This window comes from Rhinoraja longicauda, chromosome 5 (genome assembly GCF_053455715.1).
Source record: "Rhinoraja longicauda isolate Sanriku21f chromosome 5, sRhiLon1.1, whole genome shotgun sequence".
Lineage (NCBI taxonomy): Eukaryota > Metazoa > Chordata > Chondrichthyes > Rajiformes > Arhynchobatidae > Rhinoraja > Rhinoraja longicauda.
In genome coordinates, this window is record NC_135957.1 from 64,746,303 (window position 1) to 64,772,119 (window position 25,817).

The following is a 25,817-nucleotide window of genomic DNA, read 5'->3' on the forward strand; positions in this document are numbered from 1 at the left end:
AGGCTTAACTAGAGCAACATAATAACATACTAATCTCAATAACTTTTAAAGACTTTTAATGGTAAAATATAGCCTGTAGTATTACAAAATGTATCTTTGGGCATTATTTCACGTTGTTATTTTTGGAATGGAATGTGCAATATTTTTGTTTTAAGTAATGTAAATGCTGCGGCCAGTGCACCTTTTATCGTATCATTTTTTGCGATTCACGAATGAAGAGCAATATATAACACTTTAAACGATCTGAGGTAGCACGGTAGCGCAGCGGTAGAGTTGCTACTTTACAGCGAATGCAGCGCCGGAGACTCAGGTTCGATCCTGACTACGGGTGCTGCACTGCAAGGAGTTTGTACGTTCTCCCCGTGACCTGCGTGGGTTTTCTCCGAGATCTTCGGTTTCCTCCCACACTCCAAAGACGTACGGGTATGTAGGTTAATTGGCTGGGTAAATGTAAAAATTGTCCCTAGTGGGTGTAGGATAGTGTTAATGTACGGGGATCGCTGGGCGGCACGGACTTGGAGGGCCGAAAAGGCCTGTTTCCGGCTGTATATATATGATATGATATGATAAAGCAAAATTTACATTAAATCTGAATTACAACTACTGTTCAAGATATTGGTTCAGCTCGTATCTTTATGGTGCCGATTGCTGTCCTTTAACCTTTGTCTCTGAATCTCGCTTTGATGGAAAAATTATGGTCTCAGCTTCTGCAGCAATGTTTCTGGTTCCAATCGAAGTTTTGAGTATGTGAGAGAAGAAGTGAGAGTTGCTTGGAGGTGCTGGGCCTTTGCATTTCATACTTCTCCTTTAAGCAACAAAAATTGTTACTAACTTCGTATCTATCCTGGATTCCTGATCATTGTAGATCAGTGGTAACATTTGATTCAAATGAGACATATTTATACTGAAAAACATATGACCACTTAAAAAATAAAAATCTGAAATAAAACAGAAAATGTTGGAAACACTTAAATGTGGCATCTGTGGAAAGAGATTCAGAATTAACATTTATGGTCATCTGACCTGCGCAACTTCAATCCCATACCAACCTCCTGGTTTTGTCGGTATCCATGATCTTTGTCCTTGGGTACACTTCGGAAAACATGGACAAAGCATTGGAGAATTCAAAGCATTGGAGAAGTGCCATAAATTCTGCCTGCATTAAATTTTGCAACTCCATTGACAGGATAAGCAAAGGCTACATGCAAATGTCTTGGAAACATGGCCTTTCATCCACAATGTCAACGTTGGCCATCTTTCAGAACAAGGCCCAAAGTCTTTAATGCCATGGTGGTTAAAGTGCTCATCTAAATGTTAGCTAAATGTTAGCTCATTCGATCTTCCTAGACAGTTCTTCATTGTGTAGTCTGTTGCCGGGAATTAAGGGCTTGAGGTCTAAGGAGAGACTTGACAGGCTCAGTTGGGTTCGGCACAGTGGCGCAGTGGTAGATTTGCTGCCTTACAGCGCCAGAGTCCTGGGTTCGATTCTGGCTACGGGTGCTGTATGTACGGAGTTTGTCCTTTCTTCCTGTGACCGCGTAGGTTTTCACTGGGTGCTTCGATTTCCTCCAACATTCCAAAGTTGTACATATATGTGTGTGTGTACATATATGTGTGTATGTGTATATATACTCAATTTAGCTATTAGTCAGTTGTTGGACCCTTTCTCTTCCTTTCTCAGAAGAATTTTACATGATGCATCGACATTACACTTTGAGTCATATAATAATAATAATAATAATATATTTATTTTATATAGCGCCTTAACACATGCACAAAGCGCTTTACAACCTAAGGTCCCCGTGCCTTGCTCTGATCCCTTGACCAGGCCGTGCACACTGGTTCCCCGTGAGTGGTTCGACCCACTCACCCCTTACGGTTCTAGACACTGGGCTTAGATGCAGGAGCTCTTATAGTGCAGAAAAAATTCAACCAGACCAGATTTTAAAACCAGGGTTTAAATGAAAAGGGCTTCAACAGGCTGCTATCGACTTCAGAGGAGATGAAACCTAAATAGTAGAAAACAAAAACTGCAGATGCTGGTTTAAATCGAAGGTAGACACAAAATGCTGGAGTAATTCAGCGGGTCAGGCAGCATCTCGGGAGAAAAGGAATGGGTGACGTTTCGGGTCGAGACTTAGTAGTAAGTCCATAGATCTTGTTGCCTATTCCATGAGGATGGACTTTGCTTTGGTCAAATCTGCAATTCACTTTCATCACTAAGGCACTCTTTGAAGTCACGACAAAATTAACAGCAGCTTTGACCATTTTTCTTAGAGTTTATTTTTGGAAAACTGCAAGGGGTTTTGCTCATTGCTCATGCACCAATGTGTTGTATGCTACAATATACATTAGTGGAATAACTCTTCAATCAGAATGCATTCTGCAGGAGCAGAAACTTTTGGTAAACATATGTTTTGCTCAGGTATTCCTTGTGTGAGTAGCAGAGTGCTGCATCATCTAAAAGATGGCTGGACCAAACTAAGTCTTGATGGGCACTATTGCGCTCTGGAAGATGCTGAGGTTACCTCAGATATACAAATAGTTTCTGTGGTTATTAGAACGGGCCTTCAGCATGGGAGTATAATGGATGTTAGTACATAGGACATTTAGTTTAGTTTCGTGATTCAGCGCTGAAACAGGCCCTTCAGCCCACCGAGTCCGTACTGACCAATGAACCCACACACTAACACTATGCTACACGCACTAGGGATAATTTACAATTTTACCTAACCAATCAGCCTACAAACGTACATCTTTGGAGTGTGGGAGGAAACCGGAGATCCTAGAATAAACCCCCGCAGGTCCTGGGGTGAACATAAAAACTCTTTATGATGGCACCCGTAGTCAGGATCGAACCCGGGTCTCTGGCACTGTAAGGCAGCAATGCTACCACTGCGCCACCATGCCGCCCTGAGGTATTGATAGTGGGAGGGAGGTGGGTTGTCGGGGTATTGAGGTGCGATGGTGACAGGAGGGGTAGTGTCTTCCATGTTGTTATCTCTCTGTCAGCTCAGCCCTGAGAATTTAGAGGCCATGCAATGAGGCTGGAAGGCTGTGGAGATTTTATGTGGTTAAATGTGGCACAGGATAAGAGTCGAACGTTGTGTTCTGATTTTGAAATTCAGATTTAATGGGAACTAAATTGATGGGAACTAGACTAGGCTGCATCCATAACTCTCTCCAGTTTCTTATGGTCCAATAGGATGGTTTCTCCAAAGTATCTCTAGAAATTGGTCAGAATCATTGGAGATATGCCAAATTCCTTAGTCTCCTGATGAGGTGTTCGTAGAAAATAGACCATAGAATCAGGCCATCGAATCAATGTGGTTGGACAAGGACAAATAGTTGGTGATATTTACCAACATCAGAAACCTGATACTCTCGACCATCTCCACTTCGGTGCCATTGATGCTGATTGGGGCGTCCTCCACCCCATGTCTGGAAGTGGATGACTAGCTCCTTCATTGTGCTGACTTTCACGGAGAATAACATGAATTAACACCATGTTACTTCGCTCCCTGTCCCCTTCCTGTACTCTGTCTCACCATTGTTCATGATCTGGTCTCTCACAGCGATGGCATCTGCAAACTTGTCGAGTCAGAGCATAATTTGGCTGCAGATGCACGAGTGATAAGGGAGCACTGTAAGTTGTGAGACGACATTGAGGGTACTGCAAACAATTTTGCTTCCCCTCTTAAGGAAATGGATTAGTGCTGGTTCAGACAAGGTTTAGATGATGATCCTGATTGTGGAAGGATTGTTGTGCAAGGAAAGGCTAAACAGTTTGGGATTCTACTCATTGAACATTTGAAGAATAAGAGGAGATCTTATTGAGGGAAAGGGAGGAAAGTGGACTTTAGAGTGTTGGACCAGCTATGATCCTACTGAATGGCAGTGCAGGCTCGGTGGGGGGGGGGGGGGTCTAAATATCCTACTTCTGTTCCTGCTTCATACTGTCCTTTTATGTTCTAACAGCTATAAAGTTAACTATGTTCTTTAATACATATAAAAGATATGACGTGTTCCTGAAACTATATTTCATTATAGACTCAGCCTTGAAAATTAGTTTCTACTTATGTGAATCCCATTGAGAGACCAGAGCTCATTTTCTCTGCTGTGAACAGGTTACGGTCTGATGAGCAAATAGTTCAATACAACCTTCTCTTCGGAATCCTGATCACTTTATGGTGCATCAAAGTAAATACAGGTTGCAGTAGCTCCATCCCTATTCATAAACGTGATCCAGTGTCTGAAGAGTCATTGACCTAGGATGCCCTATTTTATTCTATTGCATGCCATCTGCTAATGACAACTACAATTGCTCGGTATTATATTTTGTTATGGGGCTTTTAAAACCCAAACTAAAGTTTGAAACTTGTAGGAGAACATTAAGAATTTCAGTTATCTTCCAGTGAATGTACCTTATTTCCTTTGTCATCTATGGAGGTGTATAAAATCATGAGAGGAATAGATCTCTGAAGTAGGAGGAACCTTGTTCAAACTTTGTCTCACGAGAACAATGTCTCACTACTCAACTACAGATCCTTTAATGGATCAGCTACTTCTGATAGGGACGTAGTACATCCGGAGTGAGCAGCCGGAAGCTATCTTGTAGTTTGACATAGGGACTTTGATGGTTTTAGTTTTAGAGATGCAAGGTGGTAACAGGCCCTTCGCACACCAAGTCCGCGCTAACTATCGATCACCCGTACACTAGTTCTATATCCCACTTTCATGTCCTACACACAAGGGGCAATTAATAAAAGCCAATTAACCTACAAATCTGCACGTCGTTGGAATGTGGGAGGAAACTGGAGCACCAAGAGACAACCCATGCAGACACACTGCATGGACAGCATCCGAGGTCAGGATCGAACCTGGGTCTCTGGCGCTGTGAGGCTGCAACTCTACAGCTGTGCCTTTGGGCTGCCCTTGGTTATCCCAAGGCAATTTATTTATTCCACCTCCTATGACAGACAGTCTTTGGTAAAGTTGTTTTTCACTCTTGTTTCTTGTATTTGTCTCAAGTAATGAGTAGAATCAATGTTGTTAACTAAACACAATGATTGGTGTCTTTTACTTTTGAACAGTCTAACCATGTCTCCTACTCTACAAGTATGCTAATGATGATTTACAAATGTGTGAACCCGGATCTCTGGTGCAGTGAGGTAGCAGCTCTACCACTGCGCCAATAAATGAAATTCATTGAATTTTTGTTTATTATCTATTATCACGGATGTGTGTTTACAAATTTAAGCAATGGAACAATTTGTGTAAAATGTATTACATAGGAAACCTGGTTCCTCGCTGGTTCTTATTAGAGAATTATATCTTAGACAATAGACAATAGACAATAGGTGCAGGAGTAGGCCATTCAGCCCTTCGAGCCATCTTATTTTCCCTTGTATGAAAATGTACAAACTATTTTGCTTAAGTGATTCTCATCACAACCCTTGCTTGAAGAGAAACTTATGTTGCATAAATCCCAACAGATTATCACATCCTGCATTCTCATTCCAGCAAGACATCAAAGAATCCCAACTTTTTTGATCTTATTACAGAATATATAATAAATCACACTGCAAAACATACTGTAGTAAACTATTGAGGATTTTCTAATGATTGTACTTAGTTATGTCAAGCATTCCAATCTCTACACAACCATAAGCACATATATCAATTCTGCATTAAATAGCTTATTACACTTTCCCTTTGCTAACATCTTGACAATGCAGTTCATCTCATCTTATTTTTCAATTGATCTTAGCTGTCTACATTGAAGATGTATTGCATGGTTCTACAGGTCTTTGCTATTCCTTCTGAGTACACAAATTGCAATGCATGATTTGCCCATGTTAAAAGCAGAGCAAAAATCAACCTGCTAATTCTGGAGAACATTGCAGGCTTCAAATAACGTTGTTAAATTAATGCAATTTTCTCGACATTAAAATGTTTACAGCTAGCGTACTCAGACACTCACCCCCCACCTATCACTTACCAGGCTTTGCCCAACCTCCATCTGACTTATCAATCTTTCCATCCGCTAACTACAATTATTCTGAAGGGCCCCGACAAGAAATGAGAAAGACTCAGAAAAGATTTGGCCACCTTTAAAGGAGCTGCAGACCATCTGCAGTAGTAATGTCTACATGGATTTTAGTGAGGCATTTAATTCATAAAATCCTCCTTGGCAGGCTGATGTAGAAGATTAAGATGCAAGGAATTAACAATGACCTGGTCGTATGAATACAGAACTGGCTTTGTGTTAGATGACAGATGGTGGAAGGGCAATATTCAGGCTGGAGGTATGTGACCTGTGGAGTTCCACCGGAATCTGTGCTGGGACCTCTGTTGTTTGTGATATATTATATATATATATATATATATATATATATATATATATATATATATATATAAACATACACACACACATATATATGTATATACATACATATATATACATACATATATATATATATATATATATATATACACATACATATACATATACATACACATACATATATATTTAAATAAATAACTTGGACGTAAACGGGGATAAGTTGGTTAGTAAGTTTATAGATGATACCAAGATTGTTGGCGTTGTGGACTTTGAGGAAGGCGACAAAAGTATACGGCGGGATATAAATCAGCGCTGAAATAGCAAATGGAGTTTAATCTGAGCGTGTAAAGTGCTACACTCTGGGATATATGGAAGATTATACACTATAATCTTCCATTATAGATGAGGCTCTCACTAGGGCCTCTTCTATATCCCGCAGCTCCGCTCTTGCTCCCCCTCCCTCCATTTGTAACAAGGACAGAATCCCCCTCATTCTCACCTTCTACCCCATCAGCCAGCGTATCCAACAAATCATCCTCTAATGTTTCCGTCACCTCCAATGGGACCCCACTACTGGCCACATCTTCCCATCCCCTCCCCTTTCTGCATTCCGCAGAGACCGTTCCCTCCATAACTCCCTGGTCCACTCGTCCCTTCCTACCCAAACCACCCCATCCCCGGGCACTTTCCCCTGCAACCGCAGGAGATGCAACACCTGTCCCTTTACCTCCCCCCTCAACTCCATCCAATGACCCAAACAGTCTTTCCAGGTGAGACAGAGGTTCACCTGCACCTCCTCCAACCTCATCTATTGTATCCACTGCTCTCGATGTCAACTTATTTACATCGGCGAAACCAAACGCAGGCTCGGCGATCGATTCGCTCAACACCTTCGCTCAGTCCGCCTTAACTAACCTGATCTCCCGGTGGCTGAGCACTTCAACTCCCCCTCCCATTCCCAGTCTGACCTTTCTGTCATGGGCCTCCTCCAGTGCCATAGTGAGGCCCACCGGAAATTGGAGGAACAGCACCTCATATTTCCCTTGGGCAGCTTGCAGCCCAGCGGTATGAACATTGACTTCTCCAACTTTAGATAGTTCCTCTGTCCCTCTCTTCTCCTCCCCCTTCCCAGTTCTCCCTCTACCTGTCTCCACCTATATCCTTCCTTTGTCCTGCCCCACTGACATCAGTCTGAAAGGTCTCGACCCGAAACGTCACCCATTCCTTCTCTCCTGAGATGCTGCCTGACCTACTGAGTTACTCCAGCATTTTGTGAATAAATACCTTCGATTTGTACCAGCATCTGCAGTTATTTTCTTACACTCTGGGAGGTCAAATGTAAGTGAAAAATATCTAATCTGCAACCTCTATAATCAAAACAGGCAAAATTTTGGGTGCCCAGGACTCTCCAAGTTGTATTGTCTCTTGGCCATCATATTCCCAAGTTAAGAGAGAATGCCACTTGGAGATTCCTTAGCACCCAAAGTCTTTCCCCATTTTGTGAGGCTAAAATGCCGGAACTCATTACCGCACTGTGGGAGCACCTTCACCGGAAAGACAGTGGCAGTTTTTAAGAAAAGAACTAATCATCGCTTCCTCAAAGACAATTAGAGTTAAGCAATAAATGCTTTTCTTTTCAGCAATGCCCATATGTCCTAAACTTAAAAAAAAGAAAGGTGACAGACACTGTGGGTGGCACGGTAGCACAGCGGGAAAGTTGCTGCCTTGCAGCACCAGAGACCCAGGTTCGATCCTGACTGTGGTTGCTGTCTGTACGAAGATTGTTTGTTCTCTCTTGACCGTATGGGTTTGCTCCGCGTGCTCCGTTTTCCTCCCACACTCCAATGACGTGCAATTTTGAGGGTTAATTGACTTCTGTAAATTGTAAATTATTCCTAGTGTGCAGGATAATGCTGGTGTACGGGCTGATCGCTGGTCAGCACAGACTCATTGGGCTGAAGGGCCAGTTTCCAAGCTGGATCTCTAAAGTCCAAAGTCTAATATGTTTTTCCAGAGCAGCAGCAATCTGATGCATTATCTGTGGGCCGTGTGTTTTGGTGTTCGCTGATTAACAATTTTTCAGGTTAAGAGGACACTTTTTAAAGTATTTGTTAGCAATGGGGATAACTGACAATCTTCTGCTCATTCAAATATAAAGAATGATGATTTGTTTGCACAACCACTTTGTGCATCACTTTTCCCTTAAGCAACCATTTGAGGCTGAATAGGCTATTCTGTCAGTGAATTAATCCGTGGTGTTTTTGATTCGGCTGGTCTCTCCATTGATGCTCTAATGGAGGAAGTACCCCCAATGTTATGGAAAGCCTGATGTGTACCTGAATTTGTGCCACAAAAATGAGGCACTTTCTCATTCATTCCCTCCACACTCCCTATACTCCCGAGTGGCCAATTAACCTCCAAACTCACACATCTTTTGGATGTGGTTGGAAACCAGAGCACTCGGAGGAAACCCACTTGGTCACAGGGAGAACGTGCAAACACTACACAGACAGCGGCCAAGGTCAGGAGTACATCCGAGTCTCTGGAGCAGCGAGGCAGTGGCACTACCAGCTGCACCACTGTGCTGCCCAAACCTGTGTTTTGCTCCTCATGTTTTGCTGAGGCAATGGAGCAAAGTTTCAAACATTGCACTTTCAACTCCCTCTTGTCCTGCTTCCGCCAGACAGTTGGTCTGAAAATGTAATTCATTACCTCGGGAGCAGCAGTCTTGACAGCATAGGAGACCTTTGTTACTGGCTGAAAGATGCAAGAAGTTAAATACAGAGCATGGGAGTGGTGGTGGGGGGTGGGGGGGTGGGGGAGGAATGCTCAGAGCCAAAGCCAAATGACACAGAGTAGGCTGAAAGCTGAATTTAAATGGGGAATAAAAAGGATCAGAATCGAAGCTGACACATTTTTTGTGCAAAACAAAACCATTTTAAATAAAGCATGAAACGCTTGACAAGCTGCTGGAGTCGATGGAGATGGCTTTTAAACAGGAGCTTTCATAGGTATATCAACAAAAAATCAATGCATATTATTTTCAAAAAAGAAATAATTTCAGTCAAAATGCAGAGTCAGTTTCTGTGATTTGGAGTTCGAAGCTAAAGTGGCTGGAGATTTATTTGGGGATTGGTGAAGATATTGGTTACAATGGAATCCATCAGACAACAAACAAAAAAGCAACTATTGCACTTAAATTGCATTTAAAATCACATTTGTGACGTTTTAAGGAGATATTCAACGTAGTTCGTAGAAGGTAATGAACTTCCCAGTACCAGAAATATAATTGCACAATGCATTGTTTGGTTTAAATATATATATATATATTTGGGAATGTTTAACTGAGACAGTCACAATAACCTTAATACCAGCGACAATTAGAAGACAAAGGATAGATTCTTAAAAGTAATTATTCTGTTCTGTATATTATTTGTTTGTCTTTGAAGCAAGAATGTGCACTAAAATAAATAGTGGAGGAAGTAATTTTTTTTTGCAACTGAATTATGTAACAATCACCGAGTTACATTAGCTTGAAATTGCCAGACCGTGCTGGATAGAACCTTGTAACTACCCTTTCAAGAACGTACTAGATTGAGACTGTCCTAAACAAAAGCTGCCACAGTCCAATATGCTGCTGCCATGGTTGATTTGAGGAAAAGCCTCAGGCAGGACTTCAGGTTCAGTCTATGCACAGGGTCGTGCTCTACAAACACTGGGCCTGCGAACTGTCGGCCTTTTTGGAAGATTTGCTATCGGCTTGGGTTCGGGGAGGTTCCTCATTGTTTTTTCCATTACATTCAGTCCCTGATGGCGATGGTGCAATTTCAATAATTTGATTAAGACACTCTTCATCAGATCATTTATATCATAACCATGTTAAAGATGCTATATAAATTCCAATTGTTATAGAGAGAGGTTGCAGAGTTATATGTAAGAATAAACTCTCTATTGGAATCTAATCAGTTTAGAACAAAATTGTGCGACATTAATTTAATTGTTCGTGGTTCGGGAATTTAATTAATAGATGATCCAAGACAGAACTTATAATGACAGATACACTGGAGGGAAGATTTTAACCATCTTACTTGATGGAAAATGGGTAAGCACATGTCAGAATAGCTGCCCAATCATTAACCTGAGTTAGTTGTAGAAACAAGGAACTGCAGATGCTGGTTTACCAAGGAAAGACACAAAATGCTCGAGTAAATCAGAAGGTCAGGTAGAACATGGACAGGTGACATTTTGGGTCAGGACCCATCTGGTAGAGTTACTGCCTTAAGGCGCCAGAGACCCAGGTTCCATCCGGACTACGGGTGCTTTCTTTACGGAGTTTGTATGCTCTCCCCGTGACCGCATGGGGGTTTCTACAGGTCCTCCGGTTCCCTTTTACACTCCAAAGACATGCGGATTTGAAGGTCAATTGGGTTCGGTAAAATTGTAAATTGTCCCTAGTGTGTGGGATCGTGCTGGTTTATAGGGTGATCGCTGGTCGGCACGGACTCTGTGGGCTGAAGGGCCTGTTTCTGCGCTGTATCTCTAAAGTCTAAATCAATCCATGTTTTTCAGGGATGCTGCTGGACAACGTTTTACATATGTGTCACATCTTCAGTGTGCCTTTAAATATTGATACATTATTTCTATCATTGAATGGATAGCAAGTTCTTACTTCCTGTAAAATCATACCTACCACTTTTCTTTCATCTATCTACTGTTTTTAACATTGAAATAGTGACTACACTTCAGTTATACTACAATGGCTCTCTTAGGGACATCCCAAGGTCAGAAATGTCACAATATAAATAGTATTACTCCAGCGTTTTGTGTCTAACCCGACTCAATTGTTGTCCATTGCCATGTTAACCGTACAATTTTATAGGTGGCAGATACATGTGGCTTGTTCACCATATAACCTCATTGATACTTGCAAACATTTTTCTGATACTGGGACATTGATAAGATTTTAATGGCTTACTGTGTACTGCCACAGTTGGGCAGCAATGTAGTTATAGAGTCATATTCATAGTCATTCAGCATGGAAACAGGTCCTTCAGACCAACTTGCCCACGTCGACCAACATGCCCCATCTATACTACTCCTACGTACCTGCGTTTGGCCCATATCCCTCTAAACCTGTCCTATCCACGTACCTGTCTGAATGTTTCTTAAATGTTGCGATAGTACCTGCCTCAACTACCTCCTCCAGCAGGTCGTTCCACACACCCCCAACACCCTCTGTGTTGAAAAAAGTTACCCCTCGGGTTCCTATTAAATCTTTCCCCCGCACCCTAAACCTCTGTCCTCTGTTTCTCGATTCCCCTGTTCTGTGCAAAAGACTCAAACATATGGCCAAAGGAGAAGAATAAACCCTTTAAGTGGGGTTGGAACTTGTCTTTAGTCGGTCCTGAAGGGAAAGGAGAGCATCTCTGTGCCTCTGAAGCCAAGTCTAATTTGTGTGCACTCTGCTGCCACCATTTCCACACATAATAGGGCCCCAAATTTCAGTCCCCACTGCCAGGTATTTTAGATTTAACAGAAAAAAAGATTAGTATTTGTACTGTGACATTTATGACCTCAGAATGTCCCTTAGAGACCCATTGAAGTATGTAGTCACTACTTCAATCTTAGAAACAGTGGATGAGTGAAAGAGAAGTGATGGGTGTGATTTTACAGGGAGTAAGAACATGCTGCACATGCAATGATGGAAATGATTTATAAATATTTTAAGGCATACTGAATATGTAGAACACAGTCCAAATACAATGTTCAGTCACTAAAAATGAAATGGAATATTTATTTCGCACCTGAGAAAGATCTTCATCACTCACTCATGAGTTCAACATTCATTAGATAAAAATGAGTGTACTTTTTATGCATGTTTTATCACAGGTACTTTGAAGAGTGTGAAAAAGTGGTTTAGCCTTGGGGCATTAATACTGGAGTACTGTCAAATTATATTTCTGTTCTGTTTTCAAATACAAATTGGCATGCAGAAACATAACCATACAATACTCAATATAAATAATGTACTGGTAGAGTTAACTGAGTGTAAAGGGTTTCATAAATTTACTGCTGTAATTAAATACCTGTAGACTGTCCATGGTTGAGATTTCATAATGTGATCCACTCTACTTTACAGCTTCTAACCCTCCAAAGGATTCTATGATCTGTACATTGAGTACATTGGCCATTGCATTTTGTAGAATTGTCTTTAAAGAGTAGGAGATAAGAAACCATTTTTGTAATGATATGTATTAATGGTATTGAAAATATTAGATTTCCAAGGCTCAAATATCTTTGCCAAATGTTAATTTGAATAGATCGGGTAAATGCATGGAGTATTTTGCCCAGAGTAGGGGAATCAAGAACCAGAGGGCATGGGTTTAAGGTGAGGGGGGAATGATTTAATAGGAACCTGAGTGGTAACTATCTTACACAAAGGGTGGTGGGTGTATGAAATGAGCTGCCGGAGGAGGTAGTTGAGACTATCACAACGCTTAATAAGTATTTAGACAGGTCCATGGATCAAATAGGTTTGTAGGGTTATGGTCTGAACACAGGCAGGTGGGACAAGTGTAGATGGGGCATGTTGGACGATGTGGGCAAGTTGGGCCGAAGGGCCTGCTTCCACACTGTATGACTCTATAATGGCATAATATCCTCCCGAGCATGGAGCTGAGAGGTCATGCGAAGGGCAACCAGATTGGCTTCAGAGAGTCATCTTGGTTTAATGCTGAGTTCAGCAGAGACACTATTTTGGGTTAGGGTTTCCACCTCACAGCCCTCCATTTGCTACGTTGAAATTAATTAGAAGTGGCACGTGCAAATTTGAATGAAGAGATGACATTTATGGTCAACAGGCACTGTCAGGGGAACTAAATTCAATCTTTTTTCCCCAAAATTTCATTTAATCTTTGTGTCGAGCAAAGATTTATTCACTCTCTGGTGATTGCACTCTCCCCAAGGTGACCCCTCCCTCAGTAGCTGAGCGGCAATCTGCAGGTAATGCCTGAACTTGCACACACTGAGAGCCTTCACAGACTCATAGAACTTACAACATCCAACAGTACTGCACAGGCCCAAACCCTTCGGCCCACAACGTGATGCAAGATCAACTCATATCCGCCTGCACGTAATCAATATCACTTCAATTCCCTGCATATTTATGTCTCTATGATCAACCATGATCACAATGCTGGCTCGAAGGGCCAAATGGCCTACTCCTGCCTCCATGTTTCTATGTTATTGGGAGAAGGCAAGAGAATGGGGTTGAGAGGGAAAGATAGATCAGCCATGGTTGAATGTCAAAATAGACTTGATGGGCCAAATGGCCTAATTTTGCTCCTTTCATTTGTGAACATGAATTCACTGTTAGTATCTTCTCCCAGGCCAACATTCCCAGTATCAAAACTGTAATTGCATTCAGTTGGTTCCATTGGGCATATTGTGTTATTTGCATTCCTGACACGACTCCCAAAACAGGCACTTTATTCATCTCATTCAGAAGATCAGTTTATCAGATAAATAGAGAAAAACATTCAATGATATTGCCAAAGCCTCATTGCCAAATTGGAACTTCCCCTGCAACCCCTGGGAATCCCTGACCCATGACTGCTCAAAGTGGAGGATGAATATTGAGAATCACGAGACCATAAAATTGAGGCACAATAGTTTAAGTAGTGAAAGGAGTACAACATTTATCAGGTGTTGCTGGAAGATCACCAACTTGGTGAAAGTCACACTTTGGTCTGCCTTGAACTTGTTGGCCTCCCCAGTACAAGATTATTCCCCCCCCCCCCCCCTTCCCTTGCCACCTTTCTCCTCCCAAGTCATTTAACCAGTTCCACAGTTCTTCATATTGTTTCATTCTTCAGATCACACCCTCCCGAGGCAACGATTGGGCCACTAAGGCCACCACCTTGCCTGAGATAATATGTAGCTGGCCCTTGTCATGGTCTTTTCTCGCCTCCAGCTCTTTCACCCGTCCCCCCACATTTCCACATTTCCTATCTTCAGCCCGACCCAAAATGTCACCCATCCTATTTCTCCAAACATCTGCTGTCTATCTACACCATTACTCAAACTACCCACGCACCTGCTTTACAGGTGACCTTCTAACCTTCTGTTGAGTAGAGTAGGAAGGAACTGCAGATGCTGGTTTACTCTGAAGATGGACGCAAAAGCCGGAGTAACTCAGCAGGACAAGCAGCATCATCTTTGGAGAGAAGGAATGGGTGACGTTTTGGGTCGAGACCCTTCTTCAGAGTAGTCTGGATTCCCACAATACCATCATCACTGACCACAATATCAGAGTGGAAGCAAGTCATCCTCGATCCCCAGTGAAAGTCCAGGAAGAAGGATCATGGGCATCTGACCTCAAGCTTGTCTCAGATTTTCACCTTCCAATGCGCATCTGGTGCTGAGCCATGAATAGCTGACAGCTGGTGGTTCCCTCTGGAACTGCCAGTTATTAATCTGCATGATTTGGCCTGTTAATTGCAATTGTGCTCCACAATGACATTGGTTTACAGCATTGACATTGTGTGGTAAAATATTATATTGTGCAGGCACTCGTTGGCAGTAAGTGCGTATCAAGCTTACCGAACATTGAAACATATATGTTTAGCACAATGGATGAACCGATTAGCCATTCAACATTTGTTTGTAGGTAATTGTTGACGAGGACCAGCGTTTTACCACTTTGGTTCTCCATTGGTCTTTGTCCCTGACCAGACTTTTAATTGATGCCATTTGCTTCTGAGATGGTGCCGAAGATGCTTTGTTTCCACTAAATGTTTTATTTTACAAAAATATAAATGATATCATTGCAGAAGACAATTTCCTTTAAAATTCTGTCCAAAGAAGAACAGAATTGTACTGGATCTTTTAGATAACATGATTTATTCACCTTTTAAACTGCAATTATGGGATATTGTGGATTTACATATTTAATGTTCAGATTCCGTGTTAATAACAGCAAAGCATCTGCTTGTGCAACCAAGCCTGTCTTTCTTTAAATATCCCAACCAAAATTGTACTTGAGTGCAAAGATACAAATTTATTTTACAATTCCGTTTATGGGGATTTAGATTTAATTACTGAGAAAAGGAATTTTCTATGCTCTCACCATGTTAAGGAAAGAAATCTTACCTAATCATGTATTTTAAACTGCATGCTCCTTCTATTTATCGTCTGCGCTGCCAGATTCCAAAGAAGATTCACAACATCCACATCACTCCAGGGATACCGCCTGACCCACAGAGACACCCTAACATTTTGCGTCCTTCCCTGCCCGATTCATTCCTGCTTTGACCTCCACAACCTGCCAGTCAACACCCTTTTCTTCTTACCCCTTTACCCCTCTCATCTTAAAGGTTATACTCTCTAGTCTTTGATATTTTCACCCTGGGGAAAAGGTTCTGACTGTCCATCCTATCTATGTCTTCCATAATTTTCGATACTTCTGTCATCTCTCCCTTCAACCTCTGGCATTCCAGAGAAAACAATCCAAGTTTGTCCAACATTCCCTTGTAGCTAAGAACCTCTAATCCAGGCATCATTCTGGTAAACAGTTTCTACAGATAGACACAAAATGCTGGAATAACTCAGCGGGATAGGCAGCATCTCTGGTATGGAAGGAATGGGTGACGTTTCGGGTCGAGACCCTTCTTCAGACAATCACTATCGGTTCAGGAGCGGAAATGTTCAAAATGGTACTTCTATGTGTTCGGGTTAAGGTCTGAGGATTTTTACTCCAACTCTGGAAATACCTGTGTACTCAAGAAGATAAGCAGACAACACATTGAAAAACCTGTTTCGTTCAAAGGAATATTTCTGAATTAATTCTATTTCACTCAGCCTGACCCGCAGAGAATTATCATTGTTTTTGTTTTCATTTCAGATTTTCATCATCTGCAATATAGATTTGTTGTCCCAAAACCTGCTGATGGAGGCAATCATCCTGCTGACTTGCAGGGTAAGTATAAACTCTGTCCTTCCCAGACTTGAAGCAGTCCTGATCCTGAATAGTGAGATGCAGCACAAGATTGCACCCATGCTATGTAACAGTTGTAAAAACTGGTTGAGCCGCACCCATGGCTTAACTGGTTGTCAAGCCCACTGTAGACTATGAATGTTTCTAAATTTCCCCGACTTGTAAATAGTTGGCGTTAGAATGACTCTCCTACTGTTTTTGAAGCAGTGGAAAATATGTCCACTTTGGATGTATCCTCATCTAGAAAACTTTGTTCTGTACGGATCTAGATACGATTGTCTCCAGATTGATTCTGGTCACAATTGCAAAATGCATTGAATAGCAATAAATCAGCACTCTGAGGCTCTATGTTCCATCCAGTTCCTAAACCCACAAGACCTCCACCTACTGTCCTGGTCCTAAGTCTTTGGGAACCTTTTCTCCCACATTTCCTAATCATACAGGACCTTTGTCTCCCTCAACCCTCAAGACCCTTGTCTCCCGCATAGCGGCAAGGCATAATGCAGCGGCAGAGTTGCTGCCTTACAGCGCCAGAGACCTGGGTTCAATCCTGACTACGGGTGCTGTCTGTACGTTCTTCCCTGTGACTTACGTGGGTTTTCTTCAGGATATCCAGTTTCCTCCCACACTCCAAAGACATACAGTTTTGTAGGCTCTTTGGCTTGGTTTAATTGTAAATTGTTCCTAGTGTGTTAATGCGCGGGGATCGCTGATCAGCGCATACTCAGTGGGCCGAAGGGCCTGTTTCCACAGTGTATCTCCAAATTAAAGTAAAAAGTATTCATCCCCATGGAGCCTCAGTATATCTCAGTAGATCTCTAACCCAGAACTGAATAGCCATCTTTTATAATTCATAACAAACAGATCCTGATTATATTATCCAGATATCGATCTTTTGCTACCCCAAACAATACTTTGTCTTCACAAGGATTGAACTGAGCACCCGTCAATATTGTTGTGACCATGTGTGCGTAGTTTACTTCATCCTTTTGATTTCCTCAACAGTCTTCTGTTTCATCATCTGACATAGGCCTGACTGATCTGCCAGTGGTTTGCCAGCATGCCAAATGGCGTTACAATCAAGCCATCTTTATGTACGAAGTTCTCTTTTAGAATAGTTTCCGCAGTTGTCACCTGCTGTGTTGTATCTCAGGCAGTCAAGAGCACAGTAATTGTCATACCAGACTGAGGTGCATTCTGCCAGAACGTTTTCAATTGTGCATCTGTAGGTGTTCAAGAGAACACCGCTGAGTTACTCCAGCATTTTGTGTCTATCTTCGGTGTTCAGAGAATCCTTGTGGACATGCTGGATCTTCGCAGATGCCCAAGTAAGTGAATATGCCGATGGGTTTTCTTGATCACTGCAGTGTGAAGGGATCGAGTTAGATTGTTGACGATATGGATGCCTTGGAACTTAAAGCTAGTGCCTATCTCTACAGCAACTTCATTGATAAGGACAAGATTGCATTCACCCCCTCACTTCCTTTAGGCCAAGATCCGACTCGAGTGTCTTGCTAAATTGGTGTCCTGGCAGCATGACATTAGGTACACAGCTCTGAGGGGCACCATTGATGAGGGTCAGGGTCGAAGAAATGTTATGACAAATGCTAATTGACTAAAGTCCGACGGTCAAGAAATCTAGAAGCCAGTTGCAGAAGGAGGCTCCAAGGCCAAGGTCCAGAAATTTAGGAATGAGCTTATTCGAGATTATGGTGTTGAAGGCTGAGCCATAGTCAATGAATAACATCCTGACATCGGTGTCCTTATTGTCAAGGTAACCCAGGGCTGAATGTTGTGCAGGAGAGATGGTGTCTTCCATCGACCTCTCTTTCCTGCATGTGAATGGCAAGTGGTCCAGATTGTCCATAAGACTGGCACAATTGTGGACCATTTCCAGTCTTTCAAAGCACAATTGTGGCTGATGCTGGAGCAGATACGGGGTGGTAGTCATTGAGACAGGCCACGTTACTTTTCTTGGGGACTGGAATGATGGATGTTTCCTTGAAACAGTTAGGGGCAGAAGACTGTCAAAGTGAGAATTTAAAGACGTCGGTGAAAACTGTGGCCAGTTATTTGGTGCACAATTTTAGAAGCCATCCAGGGACACCATTTGTTTTCCGAGAGTTTACCCTTGCAAAAGTAGACTTCTGCCACCGAGATGTGTGGGGGAGTGTATTGTTTGCCTGTTCAAAATTAGAATAAAAGTCATTAATGATATCTGGTAGAGAGGTGTTGTTGCCAGAGATCGCCTCTAACACTCGCTTCAAGCTCATGATGGTACTCAGGGCCTCCCACAATTGAGCCTGCAGATGGTTTTGGTAGTCTCTCTTGATATCGCCGATAGCTTTGAGGAGATCATACATGGCCTTGGACATTGCAGGATCGTCTCTCTCTTTGGCTCGCACTGAACTTAAATTCCTTTTATCGGGCAGCAGGTGGGCAGGGAGAAAGGGAGCCAATGGGGGGAGGGCATGGTGAGGTGTTTGAGGGGGAATTGATTGAGGGGGGAAAGGAAGGGAAAATGAACAAATGGAGAAGCAGACGACTGAAGAGCCAAAGAGCTGAGAGGGAGTGAGGCTGAGGGAACCCAGTTATGGAGGGAGACTTGTATGGAGAGTTGTAGGGAGACTGCGGAGATCTATGTGGAGGCATTGGAGGAAGGGTGGCTCAAGAAATGTGCCTGGACAAGACAGTATTTATGTGTATGTGAGTGTCTGTTGCAGGGGGAGTGCAAGGGTAATGGCCACCAGGTTTTGAAAGAACACACAAAGGCACTTTCCACTTCTCAAAACTTCAGTGTAATCACTCATCCTTGCACTAGGGACTGGCTTGGAAGGATAAAGTGGAAGAGATTTAGAGACAGAGTGAAAACTTAATGTATAATGTGTATAGCATTTTAAAAATAAATTTCTGGGCAGTTATATTTTGTACTTTTATCCACTCTGATCACACATAATACTGTAATTAAATCTGCCTTTTACTGTTTTAGAAGGTGTGCAGGATTAATTCACCAGAGGCACTTGGGCAATGGAACAGGTTCAGAAACCTACTTCAATAATAATAAATATTTTAAATATTTTTGGAGGTCTTGCATGAAATTTCGATCAGTACATTAGATTCCCCTGATTTCATGCAGTCCTATGTAAACTGATCCTGAGCCAGAAGGAGCAATTATTTACACCCAGCTTCTCTACCAGAGCTCTGTGGCAACAGTTACTCACAGAGTCATGCAGCACAGAAGCAGGCCCTTTGGCCCAACTCGATCATGCCAACCAAGATGCCCCATCAAAGCTAGTCCCATATGCCCACTTTTGGTCCATATCCCTTTAAACTTAAATGGGCACTGCTTATATATAATGTATTTGTTGCAACGTTGTTTAGTTCCTTCAGTTCTTTGCATAACAAAATTGTTTTGGAATACTTTGTAACTATACAAAGTGCTGGAGTAACTCAACGGATCATGCAGCTTCTCTGGAGAAAAAGGATGGGTGTGTTTCGGGTCAGGACACAGTCTGAAGAAGGGTTCTGACCCAAAACGTCACCCATCCTTTTTCTCCAGAGATCCTGCCTGAGTTACTCTAGCACATTGTGTCCCTCTTTGGTATCAACCAGCATCTGCAGTTCCTGTTTCGAAACAAAGAACTGCATTGGAATTTTCAATGGTCATGTTTATAGCTCAAAATTATTTGGAAAAGGAAAGAGAAGTTGAAGGTAGCTGTCTTGGAAGCAATTGCAGATGCTGGTTTACACCGAAGATAGACACAAAATGCCAGATTAACTCAGCGGGACAGGCAGCATCTCCGGAGAGAAGGAATGGGTGACGTCCGACCCATCTTCAGACTGAGAGTATTGAAGGTAGCTGAGGTGTTTGGTGCTAACAAGAGCCATGTCTCAGAAATGGCATGCTCTCACAAAGCCAAATCAATGGATTGGAGATTGCAGGCAACAGTTCCAGCTTGTGAGAGTAACCCTGATCCAGACATGTTCCATCATGAATGGGCACAAGACATTGGCTCTTGTTGTATCCATGTTGTAGAAACCTCACAAGCCACAACTAGAAATACTTGACCCATTTAATCTGTGGTGCACCACAAAATCAAAGTAGCATTTGCCAGAGAATATGTACCTGAGAAAAGGGCGCAGTAAGGTCGGATGGTGCAATAAGCGGCCAGGTTGCAGTTCTATCTAAAGTGTAGGACTTGTGCGCTGAAACGCTAAACCGAAACAAACGGCCGTGAAGAAGAACCAGGGGTCTTATCTTCCGCGCCCGCAAGGTTAGCTGTGGGAGGTGCCCCCGAGGTACAAAGGCTGAAAGTGGCTGGGCAAGGAAGGAGACAACGGTTCACTGGACGTTGCAACAGGCATTTATGGCCAGCTGCAATGCCGAAACCTGGCAACTCTTGCAAGTAGACTCAGTGGGCAGTTTCTATGCAATCTGTTCTTAATCAGGGATTGTACTTATGTCTGGTAATAATATTACTGAGCTGTATACAAAAAGAGGAATGTCACTGTAACTTGGTACATGTGATAACAAAGAAGCTTTGAACCGTTATGTGCTTGGCCAAGATTTCCATGAGTATGAAGTTGTTACCAAAATATAAACAGCCATAATTTCTTTATTTACACAGGATGAAATTCTACCAATATTTAAAGAGACTGGTAAACCCAAAGAATTTGCAGTGTAGATCTTCAAAAACCTGCACAGAAAGAGTGGGTGGTTTAGAATTTTTACCCATAAATTGCAAAGATTGAAATTCCATAGTATGATTTTTCTTTTCTAAAACACCTTGTGTTTTGGGAAAAAAAACAACTCTGTGGACCAGGCACATTTGTGGGGGGAATGGACAGGCAATGTTTCGTGTTAGCCCTTCTTCAGATATGTCTGAGGTCTGAAGATTAGATCATCAGATTAATCTAAATCTGAAGAAGGATCCCAACCCAAAACCTCGCCTGACCATTTCCCTCCACAGATGCTGCCTCCAGCACTTTGTATTTTGCTCAAGATTCCATCACAATAGTTCCTTGTACAATTTTAACAAACCAGTTGCGTATATAAAATAATTTTCAAATAAATTTTATTTAAGCAAGTTAAAATGGCAGCCAACATCAAAGATCCACACCACTCTCATTTCACTCCTGCCATTGGAAAGAAGGTATACAAACTCCAACGAAAGTCTGAACTACAAACTGCCTTGGTTGCACTAGGGACATTGGGCTTTGTTTTGTATTTGCACTATATTAGATAGTTTTATTTATTGAACTTGTTTGCTTTATTATATTATCTATTGAATACTGTGTTCACAAACCTGTTGTTCTGCTGCTGCAAGGAAGAATTTCATTGTTCCCTTTCGGTCATAATGACAAAAAAACATTCTTGACTTTTGACTCTGAACTCGGTTAAAAACAGGCATTCACATTTGTGTGTTGTTCTGAGAAAGCAAAAGCTATTTTGCCCCTGTTTGGTTGGGTCAACGATGTATTTGTGCAGTTGCAGTATTATGTTATGGGATTGCCGTTTGCCATGGAGTTTGCCTATGCTTAGTTTTTTTCTCTTCACTGATATTGTTAAAGGAATTCAGTGTTTGCCCATCACCTCTCTGCATAATTCTGGCTTGCACAGGCACAAGGGCAAACCAAGTGCAGGCCAAAAGCAAAAGGCTGTCTTTATTTATTATGAAGACAAACATTTCCTTTACATTGGTAAGGCTCTGCAAGGTGTCTCTTCATCTGATTCTGTCACACTCTGGAAGTGCCATGATAGATTACACTGGAGCTTTCTCTCTGATGTTATTTCTACTCCAGTATAATGGGAGTTTGCTTTTAATTTACTGGATTTAAGGTTTTAAATTCAATCTCATCCGAATTGCCACAAACCACACAGTGATGCCAAGATTTGAAAGCTCCATGAAAGCTTTAAGATTTTGTTTTCGTGAAGCACCTATCTTGAACTGCGGATATAACTTAGTTATTTTTATCTCCCAAATAGTCATATTAGTTGGAAGCTTTCAGATTCATTCATGTGCATCACATCAAAGAATTTCTAATCCTTTGTTCAGATACCACTTTGTCCAAAGGGTGTTTGTTCAATCAGAAGGATAGGCCTCGCCTTACAGCTTATTTTACAGCTGTGGCGCAAACCCAATCTTTTTCCCACAAATCTCGACGATATACAAAAGTCTTTTAATTGTCAAGGAAGTGGACTGTCAGTTTAACTGTTTAACATGATTGTGCAAGAGAGACAGGTTTGTGTTGAAGATGGCGTGAAATCTTTTGAAAGCACCATTCTTTTTCGGCAATACTTCGGGGCAACCTATTCTTCTGTTGTTATTTCCAAAGGAGCCTGCATCAAATGTGGGGAAAAGAAAGCTATGTTCTAACTGTGAACTACCAGGATTAATATGCTGGGCCTAAATATCTGACTATTACAGATATTGCTGAAGTCCTTTCAAAACAAAATTATTATCCTGACTCAGAACTATTGGCTCTAGACTATTGACTAACAGTTTAATCCTGTAACTTCTCTTCATGTGTAGAACTGACATTATTGCAAACCTAAACCCAGTAAAAATATAATTTTGTCATTGATAAAATGTATTATCTGCATTAAAAGTTCTGCTTTAGTCTTTATCTTTCTTAATATGTGTGAAGCAATAATTAAGGGGAATTTTGTGCTAAATACCTCTCCAGGGGAAAATAAAATACAATTCTTTCTCAGTAATATCAAGATCACACAAAAGTCTGGAAATCTTATCTTACCAGACACGGGATTTTCAATCAGCTGCCAGAGGAGAAAGTGCACAAATGTACATCTGAAGTATCTGAGCTGATGAGCTTAAGAACAAATCATTTACTAGTTTTCCGTGGCAAGCATTCCTCAGTGATAGATCATTGGTCAAACCATCTGAAAATCTCACCAATTCCTCCTCCCACTCCAATAAGCTGTATCCCCTCCCCCACCATTATTTGATTATCCCCTGCATCAGCTTCTGAATGCAGCTTTGATGACAAGTGGGAAGTAGCTGAGCAGGTGGCCTCAGTCTTCTCATTTGCCTGGCTGGTATGAAATTAATTGTCTGTGTTCCTTGAATATTTTAGAGAGGGTGTGATAAGGATCCAGGTGTCAGCCAGAGGCAGGCATTGTACACTTAAACACAGAGTCTTTGGATGTGGGGAAGTGTGAGAGGGAAAGGGAGATAAAAAAAAAGGATTTGAGAGAATGGAGGAAGATTAATAATTCATACAGCAAAGAGGAAAAATATAAAAACAAAATACAGCAAAGGATGTAAATCTGAAACGAACACAGAACACCAGAAACAGTCAGCAGTTGTGGAAAGGCAATCAAAGTTAATGCTTCAAATCGATAACCTTCATCTGAACTGGGAAAAAAAGTTATTTTTGCAGAAATAAGCATTTTCTACAGCGGAAGGAGAATGATTAATTATTTTTGAGATAATTTGATATGGTGTATTATCAACAATACCTGTTTTATCACATCCGTTTCTATCCTTCCAACTTTTTCTTCTTCTGCTGAAAGATCATTGATCTAAATTGTTAACTCTGCAAAGATGCCTCCTGATGTTCTGAGGATTTCCATAATTTTCTATTTTTTAAAATTTTGATAACTTTGCTGTGTGATATCTTTCAGCAAGGGGAGAGAGAGAGAGAGAGAGAGAATTTACCTTTTTTTGCTCTAACAGAGTAATGCTGGTCTTTAAAACGATTTCTACTTTGTTACAATTCTGCAATCAACCATAAGCTTCTTTCTTGGTTCTATGACTCTATTTGATACAGGATCACATGCAATTTCTTTGGCGGAGCTTCCTTACCCATGGCACCGCCCAGCCTTTCTTTTCAATTGTACATCCAATTAGAAAGAAGAAAGAAATACAAATAGGAGTAGCTTGTTGGCATTTCAAGCATGATCTGCCAATCAGTGAGTTTATGACTGATTTTTCACCATAACTTGCCATTGCTGCTTTTCCTTTACTGGAATTTAGAAGGATGAAAGGGGATCTTATAGAAACATTAATTTCTTAAGGGATTGGACAGGCCAGACGCAGGAAAAATGTTCCCAATGTTGGGTGAGTCCAGAACCAGGGATCACAGTTTAAGAATAAGTGGTAGGCCATTTAGGACTGAGATGAGGAAAAACATCTTCACCTTGAGCGTTGTGAATCTGTGGAATTCTCTGCCACAGAATGCAGTGGAGACCAATAAAAAAGGATATATTCAAGAATTAGATATAGCTCTTAGGGCTAATGGAATCAAGGGATATGGGGAGAAAGCAGGAACGGGGTACTGATTTTGGATGATCAGCCATGATCATATTCAATGATGGTGTTGACTCGAAGGGCCGAATGGCCTATTCATGCACCTACTTTCTATGTTTCTATGTTTAATGTCCAAAAACATCTATTCTAATCAGCGTAGATTATGCCTATTGATTGATCTGCCATTGCTCTCAGGTATTTATATTGGGATACTAGGGCCGTTGGGCCCAAACCTCTCCTGCATTGGTGCAGCACCCTCTCCCCCCCCTTCCCCTCCCCCCCCTTCCCCCTACCCCCCTTCCCCCTCCCCCTTCCCCCTCCCCCCCTCCCCTCCCCCCTCCCCCCCTCCCCTCCCCCTTCATCCCCCCCTCCCCTCCCCTCCCCCTTCCTCCCCCTCCCTCCCCTCCTCCTCCTCCCCCCCTCCCTCCATCCCCCCTCTCCTCCCCCCTCCCCCTCTCTTCCCCCTCCCCCTCCCCTCCCCTTCCCCTCCCCCCTAACCTCCCTAATCCCTCCTCCACCCTCCCTCCCTCCCTAGGAGATAGATTTAAACTTTAAAATGTGAATAAAATAAATATTTTATTTTTAAAAGGACAATCCAAGAGTATAGAAACACAGAACTGAAGCTGCTGGTTTACAAAAAAAGAGGAGACAAAGTGCTGGAGTAACTCAGCAGGTCAGGCAGCATCCTTGGAGAACATGGATGGGTGACATTTTGGGTTGGGACCCTTCCTCAGATGGGTTCCAAACCAAAACTTCATCTATCCATGTACCTGGATGCATACATGTCTAACCCACTGAGTTACTCCAGCACTTTGTGCCTCGTGAACAACAGAGAATTATTTTTTCTTCATCTCAGCTGTGATTTTAATACTTGGTTTATTTCTCAAGGGGTAATTTTACTAATATGCTCTCCCATTAAAGAGTCTGATGGGAATAAAAACTGCAAGAAAAACTTCACAGTGAACTTTTGATTAAATTAATTCTGTTCTTCAATGGGTTTTGTTGCAATGTTCCTGCAGCACCTGATCTGGAAGACAGTGCTTGGAAGGACATTGGAAGCTATCTTCTGTCACAACTGATAAAGGAGAATGAGAGATAGTGTGAGGAAATGCAAAGTTGTGCATTTTACTGAAAATCACGGCATTTCAAGCACCCACCACCCTCTGTGTAATACAACTTGAACCGTACATCTGCTTTAAACTTTGTA

General features: G+C 41.9%; 1 protein-coding gene across 2 annotated transcripts in view; it reads left to right on the forward strand.

The window, feature by feature from the left end:
• Positions 1–25,817, forward strand: part of LOC144594034 (PC3-like endoprotease variant B) — a 1,240,467-nt gene that overhangs the window by 310,273 nt on the left and 904,377 nt on the right. For both annotated transcript variants that reach the window (XM_078400201.1, XM_078400200.1), the window contains one exon: positions 16,248–16,322. In XM_078400201.1, the coding sequence (XP_078256327.1) occupies positions 16,248–16,322 (75 nt within the window). The remainder of the gene's footprint in view (positions 1–16,247; positions 16,323–25,817) is intronic.